The following is a 21703-nucleotide window of genomic DNA, read 5'->3' on the forward strand; positions in this document are numbered from 1 at the left end:
CGCATAAAAGTACACAATATACAAGTTCATGAGGAATGTTTATTGCTGGTCACTGACAATATTTTCTAATTTCTTTCTTCAAATAGTGTTCAGGAAAACAAAAATGATATGTATCATTCAAGATGTGTCATTCAAGAACATTCAATAAGTAAGCATATGTTATGACAATTAATTAGTGAAAATAAACATTTTGGTCGGAAGGAGTGCAGTTAACAGTGATAAACTACAACACAAATGAGCTTATCATAGAGCAAATGAGTTACACTTCAAAAAGTATTGCATCACTTCTTGAACCGTTATTGCATTGTTGTATCCTGTTTCCAAAGAACCCGGACAGATGTTACAAAATATTTACACATATAAGGGTGATTTTTTTTAAATTCCAAACCCCTTTTGGGTAATATGCCATTTAATAAAAATGCGTAAGCGATTTCACAGATCAATGGAATGGTTTCATTGGATGTAGATATGTAGTTCTATAGTAGATAAAACTAGTCACACAATATACTTCGCCTCTTTAAACGATTAGGCTAAGTTCCTACTACAGGTCTTAATGTACAAATCCAATTTTTTGCCATATCTGTTTTTTTGGCGTGCCAGTTCAGACTGCCTTTGTCCATTGAGACCGTTGAAGTATCACGCATGCGCATTAATTCGCAGTCCGAGATGCGCTCAGTAAAGAGACCCGCATGCGCAGAAGCATCAAAACAAATTACACATGCTAGCTGTATGTGATTCCAGAGCAATCATATTTGATTTCCAAAAAGAGGACACAAATAACAGACATTAATAATCCCCGTTTAGTCTTATATTCAAAGTTTATATGGACTGATAGAACGCATACACGCATACACGAGCATTGATGTGTGTGCGTGAAATGACGTGGGTGCATCAGTTTGCCCTGACTCGGCCATGTGTACAATAATGAAATATTGCTCATTCGGCGCACAGAAGGAAAATCGAAAATTGTAAGGCTTATCCTTTTCTTCATTTTATTTTTTTATGACTGTGGTCAAGCACGTTTTTTGCTTAAAAGCAGAGTTCAGGCTAGGCGCTAATGCCTACATGGCTGCCGTCCTCTATGCCAATTGCTCTTTGCTGACATAATTGCTGCATGAATTCCGATTTGGGAGTCATGACAGTTCAGACCGCCAGTCACGTTCTGAAAAAATGTGGCCCAGATCGGATTTGAACCATATACGAAAGTGACTCAGATCGGATTTGAAAGGGTCCACTTCTGTCCGACTTGTCCCGTTCAGACCGTCAGGGTAATGCCTGACTCGAGTTAGAAAAACACGAAAAAATCGGATTCGTGCATTAAGACCTGTAGTGTGAACCTAGCCTTAGTTAATAATGTTCAATGGTAATGCACCATTCACAGGGTTGCTCCTTGTTTTGACATTAAAGATACATTAGCTTTCTAACACTGCTGAGGTGCCACCTCAGGGTTCAATTGTCACAGACAAAAGTTTGACAAAGAGCACTAATGTCTCTTAATGTTTAGTGTCAAAACCCTTTGATGCATTACTTGAGAAGGAATTATTACTTATGTTAACATTCTTCATACAGAATTATAAATGTGAAAACAAAGCGCCTAAACCTCTGAAAGTTTTCCCCATCCCGAGAGAACTTGGTTTAGTGCCAGCCAGACTGCATTTTCACTTTGGTCAGTAAATGATGTGTGTCATTCTCTTGGTCACTTAAAACAGTGGTTGTTTCACATCGTTGTTCTTACTTGAGCTTCATTGGTCCATCATTTGGCCCGGTCAGTGCTTTACACTTGCGATAGCAGACTCAGAAGGAGTCGGCAAGCGAGGAATCGGCTTCACTGATTCCCTCATCCAGGATCTCCCTGATTTGTTCAAAAGATTCTGCTTGGCGAATTAACTCCAGTTTCACCTAGGAGGACAAAGACCAATGCTAAATATAGCACTTATTTTAATTTAAGCTCATTAAAACACCAGTATGGTACCATTAGTTTTTTGTTTTCATGTCAATTATTTGCCATGGCTTGATAAAGGTTAGGAAACAAGTCTGCTATAGTGGCAGGCAGAGGTGGGTAGTAACGTGTGACTAGACATGTGCCGATTACCGGTTTCAAGGTATACCGTGGTATGAAAACATCAAGGTTTCAGAACCGCTATAATTTTCCGTCATACCATCCCTAAGGTTTTAGCTATTTTTTATGTCCCAAAAATGCATGGAGAAATCCCTTGCTTGCAGCTGTAAGGCTCAACCCTCCCCCACCAGTTGTTGCTCAGTGCCAGTGAGTAAGTTCTGCTACACTATGGCTGGAGGAAGTGAAACTTTTTCCCCTATCGAAGAAAATAAAATCCCTTGTATAGGAATACTTCGGCTACAGAAAAGTTCCAGACGGCTTAGAAGAGGAGGGCCAACCAACACGGAAGAAACACTACTCTTACTCCGCTACTTTAGGCTACACTACATTTTTAGAAATAATACCGTATTGACTCGAATATCAAACGGTGTTTTTTGCATTGAAATAACACTGAAAAAGAGGGGGTCGTCTTATAGTCACGGTCGAGACATTATACCCATTCACGACGCTAGATGGCCCCAGATATCATTGAAGCGATGTTCTGTCATGACAGATCTCAGCTACTCTCCCCATTCACGACGCTAGATGGCGCCAGATATCATTGAAGCGATTTCTGTCATGACAGATCTCAGCTACTCTTTTTAGTTTAACCAGTTTGCATTATTTTATGGCAATGTTTTTCCTTATTCAGATTTGTTTCAAGACTACAGTTACAGTTAGACTTCAATTTGATGGTTAATGCAGTTATTGCAATTTTGTTGTTTTATCACAATAGATTGGTTTATTTACATTTCAAAAACCAGAAGCCATTCATTTACGATGGGATTGCACTTTTGTTTACATATTTAAATGTTCAGATATTAAGATTTGAATGAGGCAAAATAACATGCTTTTTCTCTCAGATATATTGTTGTAATCTTTTGTTTCGGATGTAATGTAATCATTTTCTGAATAAAAAATAATTTGGTGTTCAAAAAGTCTTTTTCCAAACTTGAGACTTGAAAAAGAGGGGGTCGTCTTATAATCAGGGCCGTCTTATATTCGGGCCAATACGGTTAAATAATTTGTTAACGACCGCAATCTGGCCTGTGCCTCTTGACAAACCCGAGTACAGATTTTCGTACGTCGCCCTCTTATGGTTGGCTGCCATTACTGGGATGTTTGCACACCTATGGCAGCCCAGTGTCAGTCAATGTAAAACAGTAATGTTAGCTGCTGTTGGCTATGTGCTGCTGGCGGCGACGTCGTCTTTGGACAACTTCTTTACGGGGAAAAGGCCACCTGCTGTGCCAGAAGAGGAGCCTACAATCAAGTCTATTCTGCATAATATGTGGCTAAAAGCTAGCAAACGAGGCAACAAAAGCAAATGCACTGAGAGCATCATACCTCGTGGCGAACCGTATTGCTAAAGCCAAGAAACCTTTCACGATTGGAGAACTCATTATGCCTGCGACCAAGGATATTTAACGTCACGTTTTAGGAGAGACTGCTGTAATAAAGGTTGATTGAGCATATAATGAGTTAATTTTCATTTTTAGCCTTGTCCTGCTATTTTATATTTACTGTAATTTTCTGCCACAAATTGTCTGTCCGTGTTGCAAAAAAGGTTGGGGATCACTGAGCTGTACAGTATAACATAAACATAGATGAATTTGTGCCGAGGAAATAATATACCATTATTAAATCAGATATTGTAAGCAGTTACAATGTAACTCATTACTTGAGCATTCTTTTCAGTAACTACTTTTTTACTTGTACTTAAGTAAATTTTTGGATGACTACTTGTACTTTTACTTGAGTAAAATTATTTAGAAGTAACGCTACTATTACTGTTACTCTACCCACCTCTGGTGGTGGGGCCTCCACCATCATACTCTACTTGTTACCTGGAGTGACTGGGAGAGCTGAACAAAATCTCTCTGGACAGTCTGGCTGGTGTCGACCTGAGAGCGCAAGCTAATCACTTGGCTGCGCAGCTCCAGACACTGCTGATGCAAGGCCTCCTGCCAGCCAGACCAAAGTAATGTTAAATCTCTCAAAGGTTACTAGGATATGGAACATCAAAAAGAACAGTAATAGAGAGGAAGGCAAACATGTTTTACATTAAGGCTGCAACAACTAATTGAATAAATCGATTAATATCGATTACCGTAGTAAATTTGTTGCCAACTAATTTAGTAATCGATTTTTGCCCCGTTTGAGTCCTTGTTTGGTGTAATGTGAGGCTGCGCACACGCACCAGTGGTTAGAGCAAGAGAGAGAGAGAGTTCACTGCTGCTTCTGTTGGGTTGCTGAATCAATCAAGTCGAAATGGTCGTATGTCGACCAGGATTTTGCCATAAGAATACATTATAATTCCATTAATTTGTTCCACAGCCCGAAAACCTACACTAAATTCTTAATAAATGTTGATGTTACTATTGCAAATGCCAATTACAAAGAGCAAAACAAATAATTTATGAATAAAAATTGCAATAATAATATAATGATAGTAATAATAATAATACCTGTAATAATGTAACAAACCTGGTTCTTATACCTGTAATAATGTAACAAACTGGGTTCTAATGTGGCGAATGTGTTTGCATGGTGTACCTGAACGCATCGCATGGCTGACTGGACAGAGTGAACCTTTTTCTTTTCATTTTGTTGACTTGCTGAGGGGACACTAGGTGTGTAATTATATATATATATATATATATATATATATATATAATAATTGAACCACAATAATAATTGCCACTTAAACTTATAAAGACTGGCGAACTGAGGAGGACCGCCGAGACAGACAGTCTACGGATGTATTGTTGAGCCATATTACGGATGCGCATTCCACACTCATATTTTCTGTCATATCCATCTTCATGTCAATGATAAGCATCACCTTTTTCCTTTTTTTTCCACCACCAGCACTAACATTGTTAGAACCCATGTTGATTTCGCTCACAAGAAAATATGCCATGCGTCCGTCTTGCGGGAAAACAAAGAACTTATGGTGCTGTCATAGATTGTCGTATTTAGAGCATGTCGTATGTATGTTGGATGTAGAAACAAATGGCGAGTCAAATTTTACGTCGGATGTAGAAAAGATCGTACGTCGAGGTACCACTGTATTACTGTATGTGTCGAGAGTCAGATTGTGTCAGATTTGTGTAGTGTAAAATTCTTTTAATGTTGTACACTGAAAACCTTTATTATAAACTTTGATAAGTATTATTTACTTAAAACAGTAGAGTTGTAGACTACAGTTAAGTCAGAAAGATATAATAAAATATTATTTTTGAAGGAAATAGTTGTCTATTTTGTCTTCATTGTTACTTACAACATGGCTAAAACAACTTCAAGTTAAATTGTGAAGGTAATTGAAAAAAGTCAAATGTATCCGATCAATCGAATAATTAATCGCACGATTAGTCGATTCTGAAAAAAAAAAGTATTTTTATTTGCAAACATGCATAATCAACATTATGTAGAAAATGACGGCAGGGTTTTAGAAATGTACTCCATCAGAATAACAGCTGTTTCCAGTCATAACTACTGTTTTTGGCTAAATAAGAAGTGCAAAATATTAGGAACAACTTTCCTGTATAAGTACAAAATATAACAACAATAATTAAATACAATGTTAAATACCGGTAGGCTGTGATGGTTTTAATGGGGGAAAAAAGAGCCTCGTATCGCTTCTTTGTTGTATTTGATCATTTTTTGTGGGTGTAACTAAAGATGTGCCTACACAATGGACTTACATTATCACTGTTGAGCATTTTGTTGTTTCCTTGCACATGCGAGAGCGCCACCCGCATGGCCTCGAGTTCAGTGCGGCAGGCCATGAGGTCGGCCTGAAACTGGTCCTTCTGGGCCTGGATCCTGTCTGTCTCCGTTTTCAAACTGGAAAACTGCACTGTGGGACGCAAGGACAAATAATAATGAAAAAGGTCTGTTCTTAAGTGACCATGTATATGCTATTGTAGGCGTTTCTATGACATTTATTTTCAAGTATTATCACAATAAAGTTAAAAAAGAAAGCAGTTAACATTAAAAACTCACCTTCGAGAACTTCTGAAGTGGTTCCATTTGTAAGCATGTAAATAAAGACAAAGAATTCAAAATGTGTCAATCAAGCAGAAAATGACCTTTTGAATACAAACTATTTAAACAACAACAATCTATTCCAGACCATTCTCCTCTGCCCGGATGTCAAGCTGCTCCCTCAGGTTGACAATTTCAATACGGAGGCGTTCCTCACAATGGGCTGCCTGCTGATTAGAAAGAGTGTAATGTTAAACTCCCACATTAGCAAGACATTAGTGGTGTCAAGTCACATACTATACAACTGAATTGTTTACCTTCAAAATTGTATGTACAACATACAATAACGCAATAAGTATGTACATTTTGCTTGTTTGAATACAGAGTGGAACTGCAAAACATGAATGTGATCTATTCTGTAATACTAGTTCTCATTTTTAAACATTTTTTTCCTAAGATTAATTATTATTAAACTGTCACCATCACAAAATTGTTCACTTGCAGAAAATGAATACAATAATACAAGTGCAAAGAATCATTAAGCCATTAGTAAAACTGAATAAACATAACTGACCCTAAAAAACAAAACTACTCGAAGTAATCTACTCATCTTTTGAAGATGCCTGACAGATGAAATAGTTTGCAGGGCAATACTGACACCTAGAGGAGTTTTCATTATTAGGCTTGAAATTACTTAATTTACTAAATTGATACATTTTATATATTAGTAGTATCTGCAGCTCTATTTGTGAAGAGCAATACTGCACCTGCAGCAACGGTGGGAGCGAAGAAGTTGAGCCTATTACCTCATCCTCAACAGTCTCTCCTTTCAGCCTGGACAGCTCACTGCACACTTTTCTCTGGGACAGGGACAGCTCTGACTGTATTCACACAGAAATATCACACATGCAGTTTTGAACAAAAACAACATACAAACAGTAACACCAGTTAAACGACTGTTTTAACCATTTCAGGGACAGGGGTCACTAACAGTAGACAGCTATTCAAAAGTTGACACTTAAGACTTTTAAACTCTTTAAAAAGCACATGACTATTTTTGATCATTTAAAAAAAACGTAACTATTAGCAATTATTATGATATATACCATATTTTTGGACTATAAGTCGCACCTGAGTATAAGTAGCACCAGCCCAAAAATGCGCAATGAAGAGGAAAAAAACATATAAGTCGCACCGGAGTATAAGTCGCATTTTTGGGGGGGAATTTACTTGATAAAATCAAACACATAGAACAGATATGGCAATTTGAAATAACAATACAAAAGAGAACAACATGCTGAATAAGTGTACAGTATGATAATGTTACATGATGCATGAACAACGAAATGCGAACACGGCAGGTATGTTAACGTAACATAGCTATTAAGAGTTATTCAGATAACTATAGCATAAAGAACATGCTAACAAGTTTACCAAACCATCAGTGTCATTTCCAAACACCAAAATAACATGTGAAATGATATAATAGTGTGTTAATAATTTCACACATAAGTCGCTCCAGAGTATAAGTCACACCTCCAGCCAAACAATGAATAAAACTGCGACTTACAGTTCGAAAAATACGGTACAGTACAGCAGTACCTTGACATACGAACTCCTCGACATACAATCGTCTCGTCATTTATTTCGACATGGGACGACATGCTCGAAATACAACGATTTACAACAACGGCGGATTTTCTTGTGAAAGAAACCAACACGGGTCCCAAGAAGTAGAGGTGTGCAAAATTTCCGATTCTTAGATTATTCGCGATTCGGCCGTGGAAGATTCGAGAACGGTTCACAAACATCCAAATTCCGATTATTGAAATATGCGAAGTAAAGCGGAAGTGCGCCACGCGGTCTTCGGGACGGAACGGAGCGAGAGTAGCTAAACATCATGCTTCCCATTACCCGGCCCCTCGGGTAATGCCAATGCTCAACTCACGGCTCTAGCTCAACTCATGCAACGAGATAAAAAAACACAACAACATACCTGACTGCTGCCGAAAAGCTGCTACAAGTACATCCATATAATGTTACGGTGGATATATTTATAAAGGACTAGATGCAATACAGATTTGGTAGTGTTAGCAGCACATCTACAAAAAGCTAGATGCGGGCGTTATAAACGGCCGCCGTCTTAAAGCAGTACACTTCCCTGCAAGGCTGTTGTAGCGAACCTTCCAAGCAAACCTAATTAACTTTTTATCTAAAATACTCCTAAATCGGTAAAATATTGACTTGAATCTATCTTTAAAATAGTTTTAAAACTTTCAAATGTCGAAAGTAGACAAAAGGGAAATTATGGAATAACGGGAGCAATTTTAACAAATTTAACGGTTGATTCACAACATTAAATTAATTGAATGTAGTTTAAAGCTGCTGATACAGAATGGAACTAAACCAAATAGGATTACATCACACAGTGCTACAATTATCGACAATATCTTTACTAACAACTTGGGAAATCAGATAGTCAGTGGCTTGCTCATATGTGATATTACAGATCATTTACCGGTTTTTACCTTATTTGATTGTGATATCTGGAAAAGTAAGGATAGTGAAGTGGTATATCAACGGAAAAGAACCGAAGAAAATATTAACGCATTCAATAACAGTTTGATGGTCCAGGATTGGACTACTGTATTTAGGGAATCAAATGTGGACAGTGCATATGATAAGTTCCTAGAGAAATTTACTTCTCTTTATAATACGCACTGTCCTGTTGAAGGAAGCAGTACAAAGAAAAGGGAATTCAAATGCCCTTGGTTGACAAAAGGAATAATCAACGCCTGCAAAAAGAAAAATTATTTATACAAGTTGTTTATCAAGTTAAAAACCAAAGAAGCTGAACTGAAATATAAGATTTACAAGAACAAATTAACAGCTATAATAAGAACTAGTAAAAAGCTATACTACAACAAGCAATTATATGAAAATAAAAATAATATAAAAGGCACATGGAACATATTGAACAAATTAATCAAACAAGGATCTACCAAGGCAACATATCCTGACCACTTCATTGAAAAGAATGGTATAAATTATGATATGAAAAAAGTTGTTAACAGCTTTAATAGTTTCTTTGTAAAAATCGGTTCAGAATTGGCTGCAGGTATTCCGGACCAGGACCCCGACCACTATTATAAAAGAATTCAACAGAATCAGAATTCAATCTTTCTCTATGCAACCAGTGAGCAGCAGGTGATAAATACTGCATTGAAGTGCAAGAGCAAGCTGTCCACCGACTGTCACGATATTGACATGTTTATTGTTAAAAAAAGTTATACATAGTATCGCAACGCCCCTCACTTATATTTGTAATTTATCATTTCAATCGGGTCAATTTCCAAACAAAATGAAAATTGCTAAAGTAATTCCAGTACACAAAAATGACAGTAAACACAGTTACACAAATTATAGACCGATATCACTATTACCACAATTTTCTAAAATCTTTGAAAAACTATTTACCTGCCGATTTAATAACTTTCTTGATAAACACAACATAATTAACCAGGGCCAGTATGGGTTTAGAACAAAAACAACCACCTCAATAGCAATTACAGATGCAGTAGAAGAAATCACAAATGCATTGGATGAAAAAAAAAGTGCAGTTGGAATTTTTATTGATCTAAAGAAAGCTTTTGACACAATTGATCACACAATTTTACTCAAGAAACTACATCTGTATGGTATCAGGGGGGTTGCTGGGGAGTGGTTGAGAAGTTATTTAACAGGAAGGGTACAATATGTGAAAACGGGGAAATGGTCATCAGAACATCTCAGTATCTCTCATGGGGTCCCTCAGGGGTCTGTTTTGGGACCAAAATTATTTAATATTTATATCAACGATATATATACTGTATCTCAGTTATTGAAATTTATACTTTTTGCAGATGACACAAACATATTCTATAGTAGTGAAAACCAAAATGAATTGGTAACTACCGTTAATGAGGAATTAAGTAAATTAAAGAGGTGGATGGATATAAATAAATTATCACTTAACTTAAATAAGACAAAGGTAATGATATTTAGTAACCTAAAATATAACGCAGAGCTACAAATAAAGATTGATGGGGTCCCAATCGGGAATGTAAATGAATTCAAATTTCTAGGAGTTATTGTAGATAGTAAATTATCATGGAAACCCCACATCAGACACATCAAAACCAAGATCTCCAAAAGCCTGTCACTAATAAACAAAGTGAAATCATACCTTGATGACAGTGCACTCCGCACTTTGTACTGTTCTCTAGTGCTCCCATATTTCACATATTGTATTGAAGTGTGGGGAAACACTTACAAATCTACCATCAATTCATTAGTCACATTACAGAAACGTGCGGTACGAATCATACATAAGGTTGGATTTCTCGATCACACCCACCATTTATTTGCTCTCTCAAAGCTATTAAAAATCAAAGATCTTGTAAACTATCATACAGCTATAATGCTATTTAAAGCAAAAAATGAAATACTGCCCCAAAATTTACAAAACCTATTCAAGGTTCGTGAGAATATCCATAGTCTGCGAGGCTCTGGAGATTTTATGTTGCCAAGATTTCGAACCACTTGCAAACGTTTTCGTGTGTCTGTATGTGGAGTGAAACTCTGGAACAATTTAGACAATCATTTCAAGCAGTGTCAGAATATCCCAAAATTTAAATCGCTGTATAAAAATATGGTCTGGTCACAATATAATGACATTTGCTGACAATGTGTGTTGCTGTTTATGTCAGTTGGTGTAAATATTGAAATTTTTGGGAATGAGCCAACATTAGTTGGTTGTCTGTTGGTTTAGTTGTTTTTGTCTGTTTTTCCTTTTTTCTTCTTTTCATTGTGTGGACAGGAGTATCCCACAAGTAAGGATGTTGGACAATGAGATCAGGGGTGGGACAAAATAAGTTTTTTTCTTCTTCCCACTCCCTTTCGAGTACAATTATTTTTGTTGAATTATATTGTATGTTTTTTGTTTCTTTTGTGTGTGCATGCTCGAAATAAAAAAGTTTCATCATCATCATCATCATCATCATCATCAATTGAATGTAGTTTAAAGCTGCTGATACAGAATGGGGACTGGAGTTTTTTATTTAATGTTATTTTTGTATATTTGTTTACTGCTATATGTTAACTTGATACTGAAATAGTAGTGTGGTTTAGCCTGAGAGTATTTTTGAACAATTTTGGAACTAATGTACAAAACATTAAAAAAAAAAAAAAAAAAAAAAAAAAAAAAAAAAAGAAAAAAAAAAGGAGGGGGTGCATCAATATTCGTTTTATAATCGAATCGGAGCCTCTGAATCGCAATCGTAATCGAATCGTTAGGTGCCCAGAGATTCCCAGCTCTACCAAGAAGGCTAGAGCAGGTGATGAAAAAAGGAAAAATGTGACGCTTACCATCTAAATTAAGATGGAAATGATGGAATATGTCTACGATCTCGACGGTCCTCCTCCGACCTGTTTCCCAGTATTTATAATTTAAGTTGACAATTACTATAATTGTAACATCGGCAAGGAAATCGCCAACTTCATCAGATTTTTGATTATTTATTTTAGAACTAGTGCAACACAACACGGCTACTGTCCGCCGTAGCCAACAACAACAGAACATGAAAGGTGAAAGTAAAAACTCTTCCACATTTCTCTCACTTTCTTGGCAGTCACTGTGCATTCCGAAAAAGCATGCAAAACACAACCGCCACATTGGAACCCAATTCATTAGATTATTATTATTATTATTATTATTATATTATTATTCCTATTTGTATTCATAATTAATTTGTTTTGCAATTTGTAATTGCTATTTGTAATTGTACCTGTGGTATTTATGACGGATTTAGCGTAGGATTTTTGCCTGTGGAACGAATTAATCGAATTATAATGTATTCTTATGGGAAAATCCCAATCGACATACAACCATGTTGACTTACAACCCAAGTCCTGAAACGAATTAAATTTGTATGCAGAGGTACCCCTGTATATTTTCTTAATTTTCATATAATTCATTGCATGCTATTGACGAGGTGATAGACGTCCAATTCATTTAAACTGGGAGCGATGGCCATGAGTTTCTTTATCTTTCATTTGCCCCTCCCACTCAAAATTGAATGGACACCTAGCGCAGTCAATGGCAGCCAATGAGTAAAATGAGTGCCCTTTAAGGGTAATGAAAAGTCATAACTGGTGCATCAAAAGATTATAACCAGGGGTGAAAGTGTCCCGGAATACGCCGGATCGGAGTTCCACTATGAAATAACGATGGCGGAACTCCGTTCCGGCATACAGTGCTTTGATCCCGAAAATATGACAGCAACTGTCAAAACCCCATGTTTAAAGAAAACCTGCAACACACGCATCTCCAATAATTATTTTATTTTATTTGGGTGGTTAATGGAAATCAGTTTCTCATTTATGCCTTGTTCCAGTGTACTGCAGCACCCTAATGCATGTGTGAAACCTACAAATTCATTCATTCATTTTCTGAGCCGCCTATCACAGGTCACAGGGGCGCTGGAGTCAATCCCAGCTAACTATGGGCAGTATACGGGGTACACCCTGAATTGGTTGCCAGCCAATCGCAGGGCACAAGGAGGCACACACAGTCATATTTAGGGACAATTTAGAGTGTTTTATCAGCCTACATGCATGTTTTTGGGAATACAAGGAGAAAACCCACGCAGGCATGGTGAGAACATACAAACTCCACACTGGAAGGCCGGAGCCCGGGATTGAATCCTTGATCTCAGAACTGTGAGGGGAACGTGCTAATCACTGTGAAAACCTGTTGTGTTTTATTTTGTGTTATATTTATAACTGTGCCAAAAGCAGTTTTAGCATTTTGGTGGTTTTAGGAGGTTTAAGCCCCCCTATCCACATCTCCCAAGGAAAAGGGCTCCGTGCCGAGCTTTATGTTAGGGAGTACCGGCAAGAAATTCTAGCCACTTTCACCCCTGATTAAAACAGTCAAGACAGACAGCATGGCTCATATAAATTCAACATCATTACTCACCAGTCGACCCTGGACTGCAGTCTGTGACTGGCTTAGGGATTTTTGTAATTCCTGAAGAAGGGCCTCGGATGATTGGACCTGAGACTGGAGCACTGATACCTGTACACAAAAACACATACACACAAATGGCATACCTGCAAAGCCCCTCTACTGTAAACTGTCTCTCTGGTCATGTCATACCTGTTTGTGTGTGTGGTTTGTCTGCGTGTCCAGTTCTCTCTCCAGTTCCTCCTTCACTTCCGTGAGTCGACTCACCTCTTCTCTCAAATCCGATACCTGTCCAACACACAACAGCCAGATTCAAACTTCATACTGAAAACTTGTCACTTTGACGTTTTCTTTTTGTTTTTGGTTTTTTTTTTGCTTTTTACACAAAACCGTTGACCCCACCTGAGCATTGAGTGCATCCCAGTCACTGTGGGTGACCAGCCTGTGGCCGGCTGGTGGCAGGTAGATGGCTTCTGGCACCAAAGTTCCTGTTGAGACCAGAGAGTCTGTGTCTTCCTGAGCATTGAGCTTTCTAGGTAGGGAGGGTGTATCTATTGAGAACGAGGATAACGAAGCAGAGTCGCAGTTCCGTAGTGAAAAATATCCTTCGGTATTGGTAGGAGGCGATTCTCCTTCTGGTGCAAGTTCAGGCTCGCTGTGTTGGCAGTCTAAATTGTCTGGTGATGTCTGGGAGTTTTTACAAGAGACCTCTGCATCCACTTTGTCCTTCTTTCCACTCCCCTATTAGATGAGGATAGGACTGAGTCTTATACACTTGTACAGTATATACATTAGTAAATACATTTTGATACACTCACCTGTTTCTGAATACTTGCTCTCCTCCCCTCGAGTAGAGAAGCTATCCGGGACTCGTATTGTGCTGCTGTCTCTGAAATATTGATAAAACGACTTTATTTCCAATGATTACTATTGTCACGACACAAAATTCTAATTTCAATCATTTTCAACTCGATATCGATACAAAAAAAAAAAGCTTAATACTTGATGTCATTTTTGATACGATAATACATTAAAAAAATAATTACCGTATTGGCCCGAATATAAGACGGCCCTGATTATAAGACGAGCCCCTCTTTTTCAAGACTCAAGTTTGAAAAAAATGACTTTTTGAACACCAAATTAATTTTTTTACAGAAAAAAATTACAGTACATTTGAAACAAATTATAACAATATATTTGAGAGAAACATTTTTTTTGCCTAATTCAAAACTTAATATCTGAACATTTAAATATGTAAACTAAAGTGCAAACACATTCGTAAATGAATGGCTTCTGGTTTTTTAAATGTAAATAAACCAGTCTATTGTGATAAAACAAAAAAATTGCAATAACTGCATTAACCATCAAAGTGGGGTCTAACTGTAACTATAGTCTTGAAACAAATCTGAATAAGGAAAAACATTGCAATAAAATAATGCAAACCGGTTAAACTTGAGAGTAGCTAAGATGTGTTATGACAGAACATCGCTTCAATGATATCTGGCGCCATCTAGCGTCGTGAATGGGTAAAATGTCTACACCCCGAATATAAGACGACTCCCACTTTTTCAGTCTTATTTCAATGAAAAAAAAAAAATGTTTTATATTCGGGCCAATACAGTCATTAAAATAAATTTGGAAGTCTTTCAATGTTTCTCCATTGGTCGTTATTATTTTTTAGCAGAAAATACTTCCTCGAATTGCTCCAAATTTAAATTGAAATGAATCAAAATCAAGAGGAAGTGACCAATAATTAGGAAAAGATCCATAAATGTCCAAACTACACAGGAAATGAGCCAAAATGTACAGTGACCCCGGAAGACTCCAAAATGTACCAGAAGTCACCCAAAACTACCAGGGAGTGAACCGTAAGAACTTATCGCCTACTATTGAGATCGATAGACATCCAATTCATCTAAACCGTGGATGCTGATCTTTCAGTGTAGGTGCAAAATTTCATTTACCCCATGACAACAAATATCTGGTGTTCTGTGGTAGTGCAAAAAACAGTGATGGAATGTAACGAATACATTTTTTGTGTATCTGTACTTTACTTGAATACAAATATGAAGTACTTTTTATTTTTACTTCACTACATTTTACAGCACGTATCTGTACTTTTTACTCCACTACTTTTTTAATTGTTTCCTGCGTTAAACGTTACTTTTGTTTTTTTATCATTGTGATTTGATAGTTTCTTTTTCATGCCTACGGCGCATCGATAAGCCCCGCACAACTACTGTTCTAGTCTTTCTAAAAAAAAGCATATTGTGATAAAGTTAATTTTTTCTGTAATGTACTGATAAACATTAAACTTTCATATACTTTAGATTTATTGCGCACAACTGAAGTATTTCAAGCCTTTTATTGTTTTAATATTGATGTTTTTGGTAAAAAAGTCAAGAAAAAACAAAAATCCCTGTCTAAAAAAAATTGCATATTTCATCCGACCAATACAAAAAGGTGTTTTTAAATACAAAAAAAAGTCAACCTTCAATTAATTATATCAGATATGCACTCAATTCTCTATGGGGTTCAGGTCAGGAGAGTTGGCAGGCCAATTGAGCACAGTAATGCCATGGTCAGTAAACCATTTACCAGTGGTTTTGGCACTGTGATCAGGTGCCAGGTCGTGCTGAAAAATGAACTCTTCATCTCCATAAAGCTTTTCAACAGATGAAAGCATGGAGTGCTCCAAAATCTCCTGATAGCTAGCTGCATTAACCCTGCCCTTAATAAAACACAGTGGACCAACAACAGCAGCTGACATGGCACCCAAGATCATCACTGACTGTGGGTACTTGACACTGGACTTCAGGCATTTTTGGCATTTCCTTCTCCCCAGTCTTCCTCGAAACTCTGGCACCTTGATTTCCGAATGACATGCAAAATGTGCTTTCATCTGAAAAATGTACTTTGGAACACTGAGCAACAGTCCAGTGCTGCTTCTCTGTAGACCAGGTCAGGCGCTTCTGCCGCTTTTTTAGGTTTAAAAGTGGCTTGACCTGGGGAATGCGGCACCTGTAGCCCACTTCCAGCACACGCCTGTGCACGGTGGCTCTGGATGTTTCTGCTCCAGACTCAGTCCACTGTTTCTGCAGGTCCACCAAGGTCTGGAATCGGCCCTTCTCCACAATCTTTCTCAGGGTGCGGTCACCTCTTCTGGTTGTGCAGCGTTTCCTGCCACACTTTTTCCTTCCCACAGAGGTGCCTTGATAGAGCACTCTGGGATCAGCCTATTCGCTCAGAAATTTATTTCTGTGTCTTAGCCTCTTGCTTGAGGGTGTCAATGATGGCCTTCTGAACAGCAGTCAGGTCGGCAGTCTTGCACATGATTGCGGTTTTGAGTAATGAACCAGGCTGGGAGTTTTTAAAAGCCTCAGGAATCTTTCGCAGGGGTTTTGAGTTAATTCATTGATTCAGATGATTAGGTTAGTAGCTTCTTTAGAGTACCTTTTCATGATACGCTAATTTTTTGGGATAGGGATTTTTGTTTTCTCTTGACTTTTTTGCCAAAATCATCAATATTAAAACAATAAAAGGCTTGAAATACTTCAGTTGTGTGTAATGAATCTAAAATATATGAAAGTCTAATGTTTATCAGTACATTACGGTAAATAATGAACTTTATCACAATATGCAATTGTTATGATAAGGACCAGTATACCGTAATTGAGCACTCGAGGCAACAATACGAGTGTAAGCAAGATTAGGCAGGTGAACAACATATTGACCGATAAAAACCAACAGTGAGAGCAGCGCGCCTTCAGATGGGTGCGGCACACTCTTGTCCAGTAGGTGGGGTATGCACCTCATGGTTGCTTACAATCTGCCATCAATGTAAATTTCGGAGTTTTTTTTTTTAGCTTGTTAAGCTTTGGCTTACAGTGCAGTCAGCTTTATGCTTGTTTTTCCATTCTGCACAGTCAATAAAATTGAGCAGTCAATGAATTTACCACATTTTTGCATTGGGAGAAAAACACTTTTACTTTTTACTTGTTAAGTACCTTTTAATACAAGTTTTGTACTTTTACTTGAGTATTTTTTTTGCTCCTCATCTGTACTATTACTTAAGTTAAAAAAAAAAGTGAGTACTTCATCCACCACTGGCGAAAACAAATAACTGTGTATCGATACTCTTGCAATCAAACATTGGATACAACATTTCAGTATCAATCCATTGATACTTTTGACAACCCCACCAGGGAGATAGACTTTTTCCTATATATGATTTTGCATCTCTAAATAAAAAGCACTGTGCAATAGACTGCTATCATATAAGGGGGAAGGGAATCCATCCACCTATTCATTTACTATAATGCTTTTCTTCAAAAGAGTGACAAGCGTAACTGTTACTTTTTTACGTAAGTTGTAGGCACACATGTTGTTTCTTTGTTAAATAATTGGGGTGTGTATGTACTGCTTATCATAAGTAAACATGTACTGACCCCTGAGAGCCTCTTGAAGCGACTGAATCTCTTGATCACATTGTTTTTGCAGCTCCACCAGTTCCTCCCGTTTGCTCAGTTCACAGATGGTCGCCACACCCTGCCAGTGTTCAACCTGCGCTTGACACTCCGCCAGTTGGGCCTGAAAGATGGCTTCTGTAACATGACAAACAGGTTGATGTTTTATAAATGTTCATGTCAGTGAGAATTGGGTCAAGAAATACATTACCTTCAGAATATAAGCACAGAGATATGGGAAAATTTAACAGTGACTGGCTCTTTGGAAGAGACGTGATTAAAAATGGACAGAAATGCGCAGAAATCATCCATGCGCATATTGTCTATATAACACTTAATACAGAGGCTATCCCAAATGACTGTGGTTATTTTGGAGTAGGTTGGAAAACCCGTACAAAACCCTCTGTGAGGATGAACAGCGGACCTAAGGAATTAGATGCAGACATACTGTAACGTGTTGTCCAATTTAAAAAAAACAAAATATTTTGTTACAATCTGGGATTTGCACTGTTAAAACAAAAATAAATAATAATAATTTGTTTGGTTTAAGAGCAAAGTTGATACTTTCGGTCTATTATGGTCTCGAGTGGGAGTCGGCAACCCGTGTTTTGAAAACCACATGCGGCTCTTTAGCGCTGCCCTAGTGGCTCCCTGGAGCATTTTCAAAAATGTTTGACAATGGAAAAAGATGGTTGAGGGAAGTATTTTTTTTGTTTTGAAGCATCTTTTTTTGATCGAAGTAATGTTGTTTTGCGTTTGGGCCATATTTTAGCAGGGACATTTGTGTCTTTATTATTCAATCAAAAAATAAGTTGCTTCAAACAAAAAATATATATATTTCCAAACGAAAAATTACTTCAATCAAAAAACGAAAAATTTCACTCATAGAAAAAAAGTTTTTGAAGGCGAAAAAATATTTGAGACTCAAATATTTGCATTTGAACACTTAATTTTTAATTTAAAAAGTTTTCTTTGATTTTACCAATCCTTTTTGTGTTTGGGCCATTATGGGTAGGACATTTGTGTCTAAATCATTCAATCCCCCAAAAAGTTGCTTCAATCAAAAAAATATTTTCAAACAAAGAAAAAAATCATTTGAAAAATAAAATTGCCCTCCCCTATTTTTTTTAAAAAATAATATGCAAACGAAAGTCTAATGTGCTAGTCACGTGATCTGTGAAATGAAAAAAATCATTTGAAAAATAAAATTGCCCTCCCCTATTTTTTTTTTTTTTAAATAATATGCAAAGCAAACGACCGTCTGATGTGCTAGTCACATGATCTGTTCGAAAAATAATTTTGACACAATATAAAAATATAATTTTTGTTCATTCATTTTTGTTCTTTGCGTTACAACTTATGTATATATATATATATATATATATATACATATATATATATACCGTATTGGCCCAAATATAAGACAGCCCTGATTATAAGACGACCCCCTCTTTTTTTTGCAATAACTGCATTAACCATCAAAGTGAGGTAAACTGTAACTGTAGTCTTGAAACAAATTTAAAACATCGCCATAAAATAATGCAAACCGGTTAAACTTGAGAGTAGCTGAGATCTGTCATGACCAGTGTTGGGCACGTTACTTTGAAAAAGTAATTAGTTACATTACTCACTACTTCTTCCAAAAAGTAACTGAGTTAGTAGCTGAATTACTCTATAGTAAAAGTAACTAGTTACCAGGGAAAGTAACTATTTCCGTTACTTTAAAAAGAACTTGTTGTATGTCAAAGAATTTGAAATTTTCTGAGCAGTATTCAAGTCAGTGGAATAGAGAAGAACAGACAGGTAGTTAACTTGTTAGGTGCTTCAGCAGATTTGAATTGCTTACCACTGATGTCGACAAAAGCTTTGCCCCGGGACATAAATTACACATTACATGCAGGTTCTTTCCTTTAATTTTGACAAACTTGAAATAGTGTCTATCTATAGTATCTCCACCTCTTAAAGGACAATTTTTCTTCAGAATGCTCTGCCATCCCAACCCTGTGCATCTGTTTTGCGTGTGTGTGTTTGGCGCAAGCGCTGTTCCGGTTTGCTTGTGAAATCACCGGCTCTGATTGGCTTACCACGACACATGACTCTAACCCTCAGCCAATCACAATCACTTCATCGCATCTCTCGAGGGGGTGCATTCAGGTAGGCTCGTTTCACGACAATTCACGTCACCTACAAAGCGTCTGCCGTCCTCAAGATGGAAGCAGAATTATTGCTGGCTGACAGTGGGAGATGGGAACGAGGCTAGCATCAGGTGTAGCAAACACAGAAACGTTACCAAACTTTGGAAAGCATTGTCGAATTGAATGAGCAGGGACAAACAGCTTGGAGTCAGAAGTACGTGCGCTATTCTCGAACCTGAACGCACCCCAAGTCTTGGATGACAAATCAACAGAGCAGGGAGTCGACTCGACACGGCTGGTAGTTTCTTCAATTTATTCAGAGTAAGTAACGCACCGCTTTTGACCGTCAGTAACGGTAACGGCATTGTAACGGCGGAAAAAGTAATTAGTTAGATTACCCCGTTACTGAAAAAATAACGCCGTTACGTAACGGCGTTATTTATAACGGCGTTACTCCCAACACTGGTCATGACAGAACATAGCTTCAATGATATCTGGCGCCATCTAGCGTCGTGAATGTGTATAATGTCTAGACCCCGAATATGACTCCCACTTTTTCAGTCTTATTTCATTGCAAAAAAACACCGTCTTATATTCGAGCCAATACAGTAATTAGTGTTCACCTGGCCCACCTGCCCCCCCTAAACTCCGCTTATGCCTCCATTACTTTCAAAAGCTGTGAAATATCTAATTTACCCCATGACAACAAATGTCTGGTGACCTGTGTTAGTGAAAAAAAACGAAACAAATATCTGAGTAACAATAAGTATTTTTTGCAAGGACAGTAAATTAGTATAATTGCTTCACCAACTATGACGTCACAGCAAAGGAGTGCGTATGTTACAGATATGCAGTGCTGACCATGATGTTATTACTATTATTTTAGGACGATTTCTCTGTCGTAATATATACACACACAAAAAAGATAATCGGCTAACACTAAACCCTAAGTGAAGAAAAATTGAGTGCAACAGGCAAGCTCACGATGCTAAATGCTAACATTGCCAGGTTAGTTGTGGTTAGTTCTTCAACAGGTATCATTGAAAGAAAAGTTAAAATTTCGTTTATACTTGAAAAAAGACACACATCCACCTCACTTACATGCGAGACATGTTACCAATTCCATGTAGTTTTTGTTTGTACCTTTGTCTTCTGTCTTTGAGCTCATCCTTCTTTCGCCAGAAACCTCCATCAGAAGCTAAAAAAATGTCACGACCAAAACCAGACGGACGATGACCTTGCGCAGGGCATTTTTTAAATAATCGCCAGACTTTGTGTGGAAATGAGCTCTAGTACAGCGCCAACTTCAGGAAACAACTTTCCCCGGTTTGAGCCTGCGGAAATCGCGTCAACCTCCTTCCTGTGTCCACCTAGCTCCCTCGCTTGCTTTCCTTGCTTTTGCACTGTGAAGAAACAGAACTACTGTAGCTGCTGAAAAAATTAACAAGTTAACAAGTAGTAGGGAGGTTTTTTAGAAGGGGGGGGGGGGGGGGTTATTCTGTATAAAAAATAAACATAAACTTGTAGTCATTGTCATGTAATCTAATTTTACTCATGAAAATTTTTAGTTGCGCTTAAAAAACCGAGGCTGCGTAACTCAGATTTAAAAAAAAAAATAATAATTTTATTAACTGCTTGAAGCCAAAATTTTTAAAATGAAGATGTAAAACTTTTTTTTTAACTTCATTGTTTTTGCTTTCAAGTAGACGCTAAATCAAATTGAGAAAGTTAATTAAAATACATAAAATAATAATAAATATTAATAACGATGAAATTCATATATGTATGATACAAATTAGTGACAATAGGCAATTATGGTCAAAATGCATTAAGAGGCTGCTTTGATCTGGAATGAGGAATAATTTGGTACAATAGGCATCAAATAATATACTAATCTATTGATAAAATTGTTATTTAAAAAAAAAAATGTATTGTTAATATACCAATGAGAGCTAATCTAAATTAACCTCAACCCAAATTTATTTATAAATAACAGTAATAACTAGCT

At 37.2% G+C, this 21703-nt stretch overlaps 1 protein-coding gene across 5 annotated transcripts; it reads right to left on the reverse strand.

The window, feature by feature from the left end:
- Positions 1-3: 3 nt before the first annotated feature.
- On the reverse strand, positions 4-21086 carry rabep2 (rabaptin, RAB GTPase binding effector protein 2). Of its 5 annotated transcripts, none has more exons than XM_057817916.1 (12): positions 20839-21086; positions 17543-17698; positions 13913-13983; positions 13497-13835; positions 13287-13382; positions 13107-13205; positions 6895-6969; positions 6237-6315; positions 6107-6118; positions 5806-5960; positions 3946-4062; positions 4-1899 (listed from the first exon to the last, which is right to left on the reverse strand). In XM_057817916.1, exons 1-12 carry the CDS (start codon positions 20885-20887, stop codon positions 1795-1797), a joined length of 1353 nt encoding a protein of 450 aa, XP_057673899.1. In that variant the 5' UTR covers positions 20888-21086; the 3' UTR covers positions 4-1794. The 5 variants fall into 5 exon arrangements, with proteins under 5 accessions (XP_057673899.1, XP_057673898.1, XP_057673897.1 ...); XM_057817915.1 differs by having other exon boundaries at positions 6237-6318; XM_057817914.1 differs by having other exon boundaries at positions 6856-6969.
- Positions 21087-21703: the final 617 nt, after the last annotated feature.

This window comes from Corythoichthys intestinalis, chromosome 16 (genome assembly GCF_030265065.1).
Source record: "Corythoichthys intestinalis isolate RoL2023-P3 chromosome 16, ASM3026506v1, whole genome shotgun sequence".
Taxonomy (NCBI): Eukaryota; Metazoa; Chordata; class Actinopteri; order Syngnathiformes; family Syngnathidae; genus Corythoichthys; species Corythoichthys intestinalis.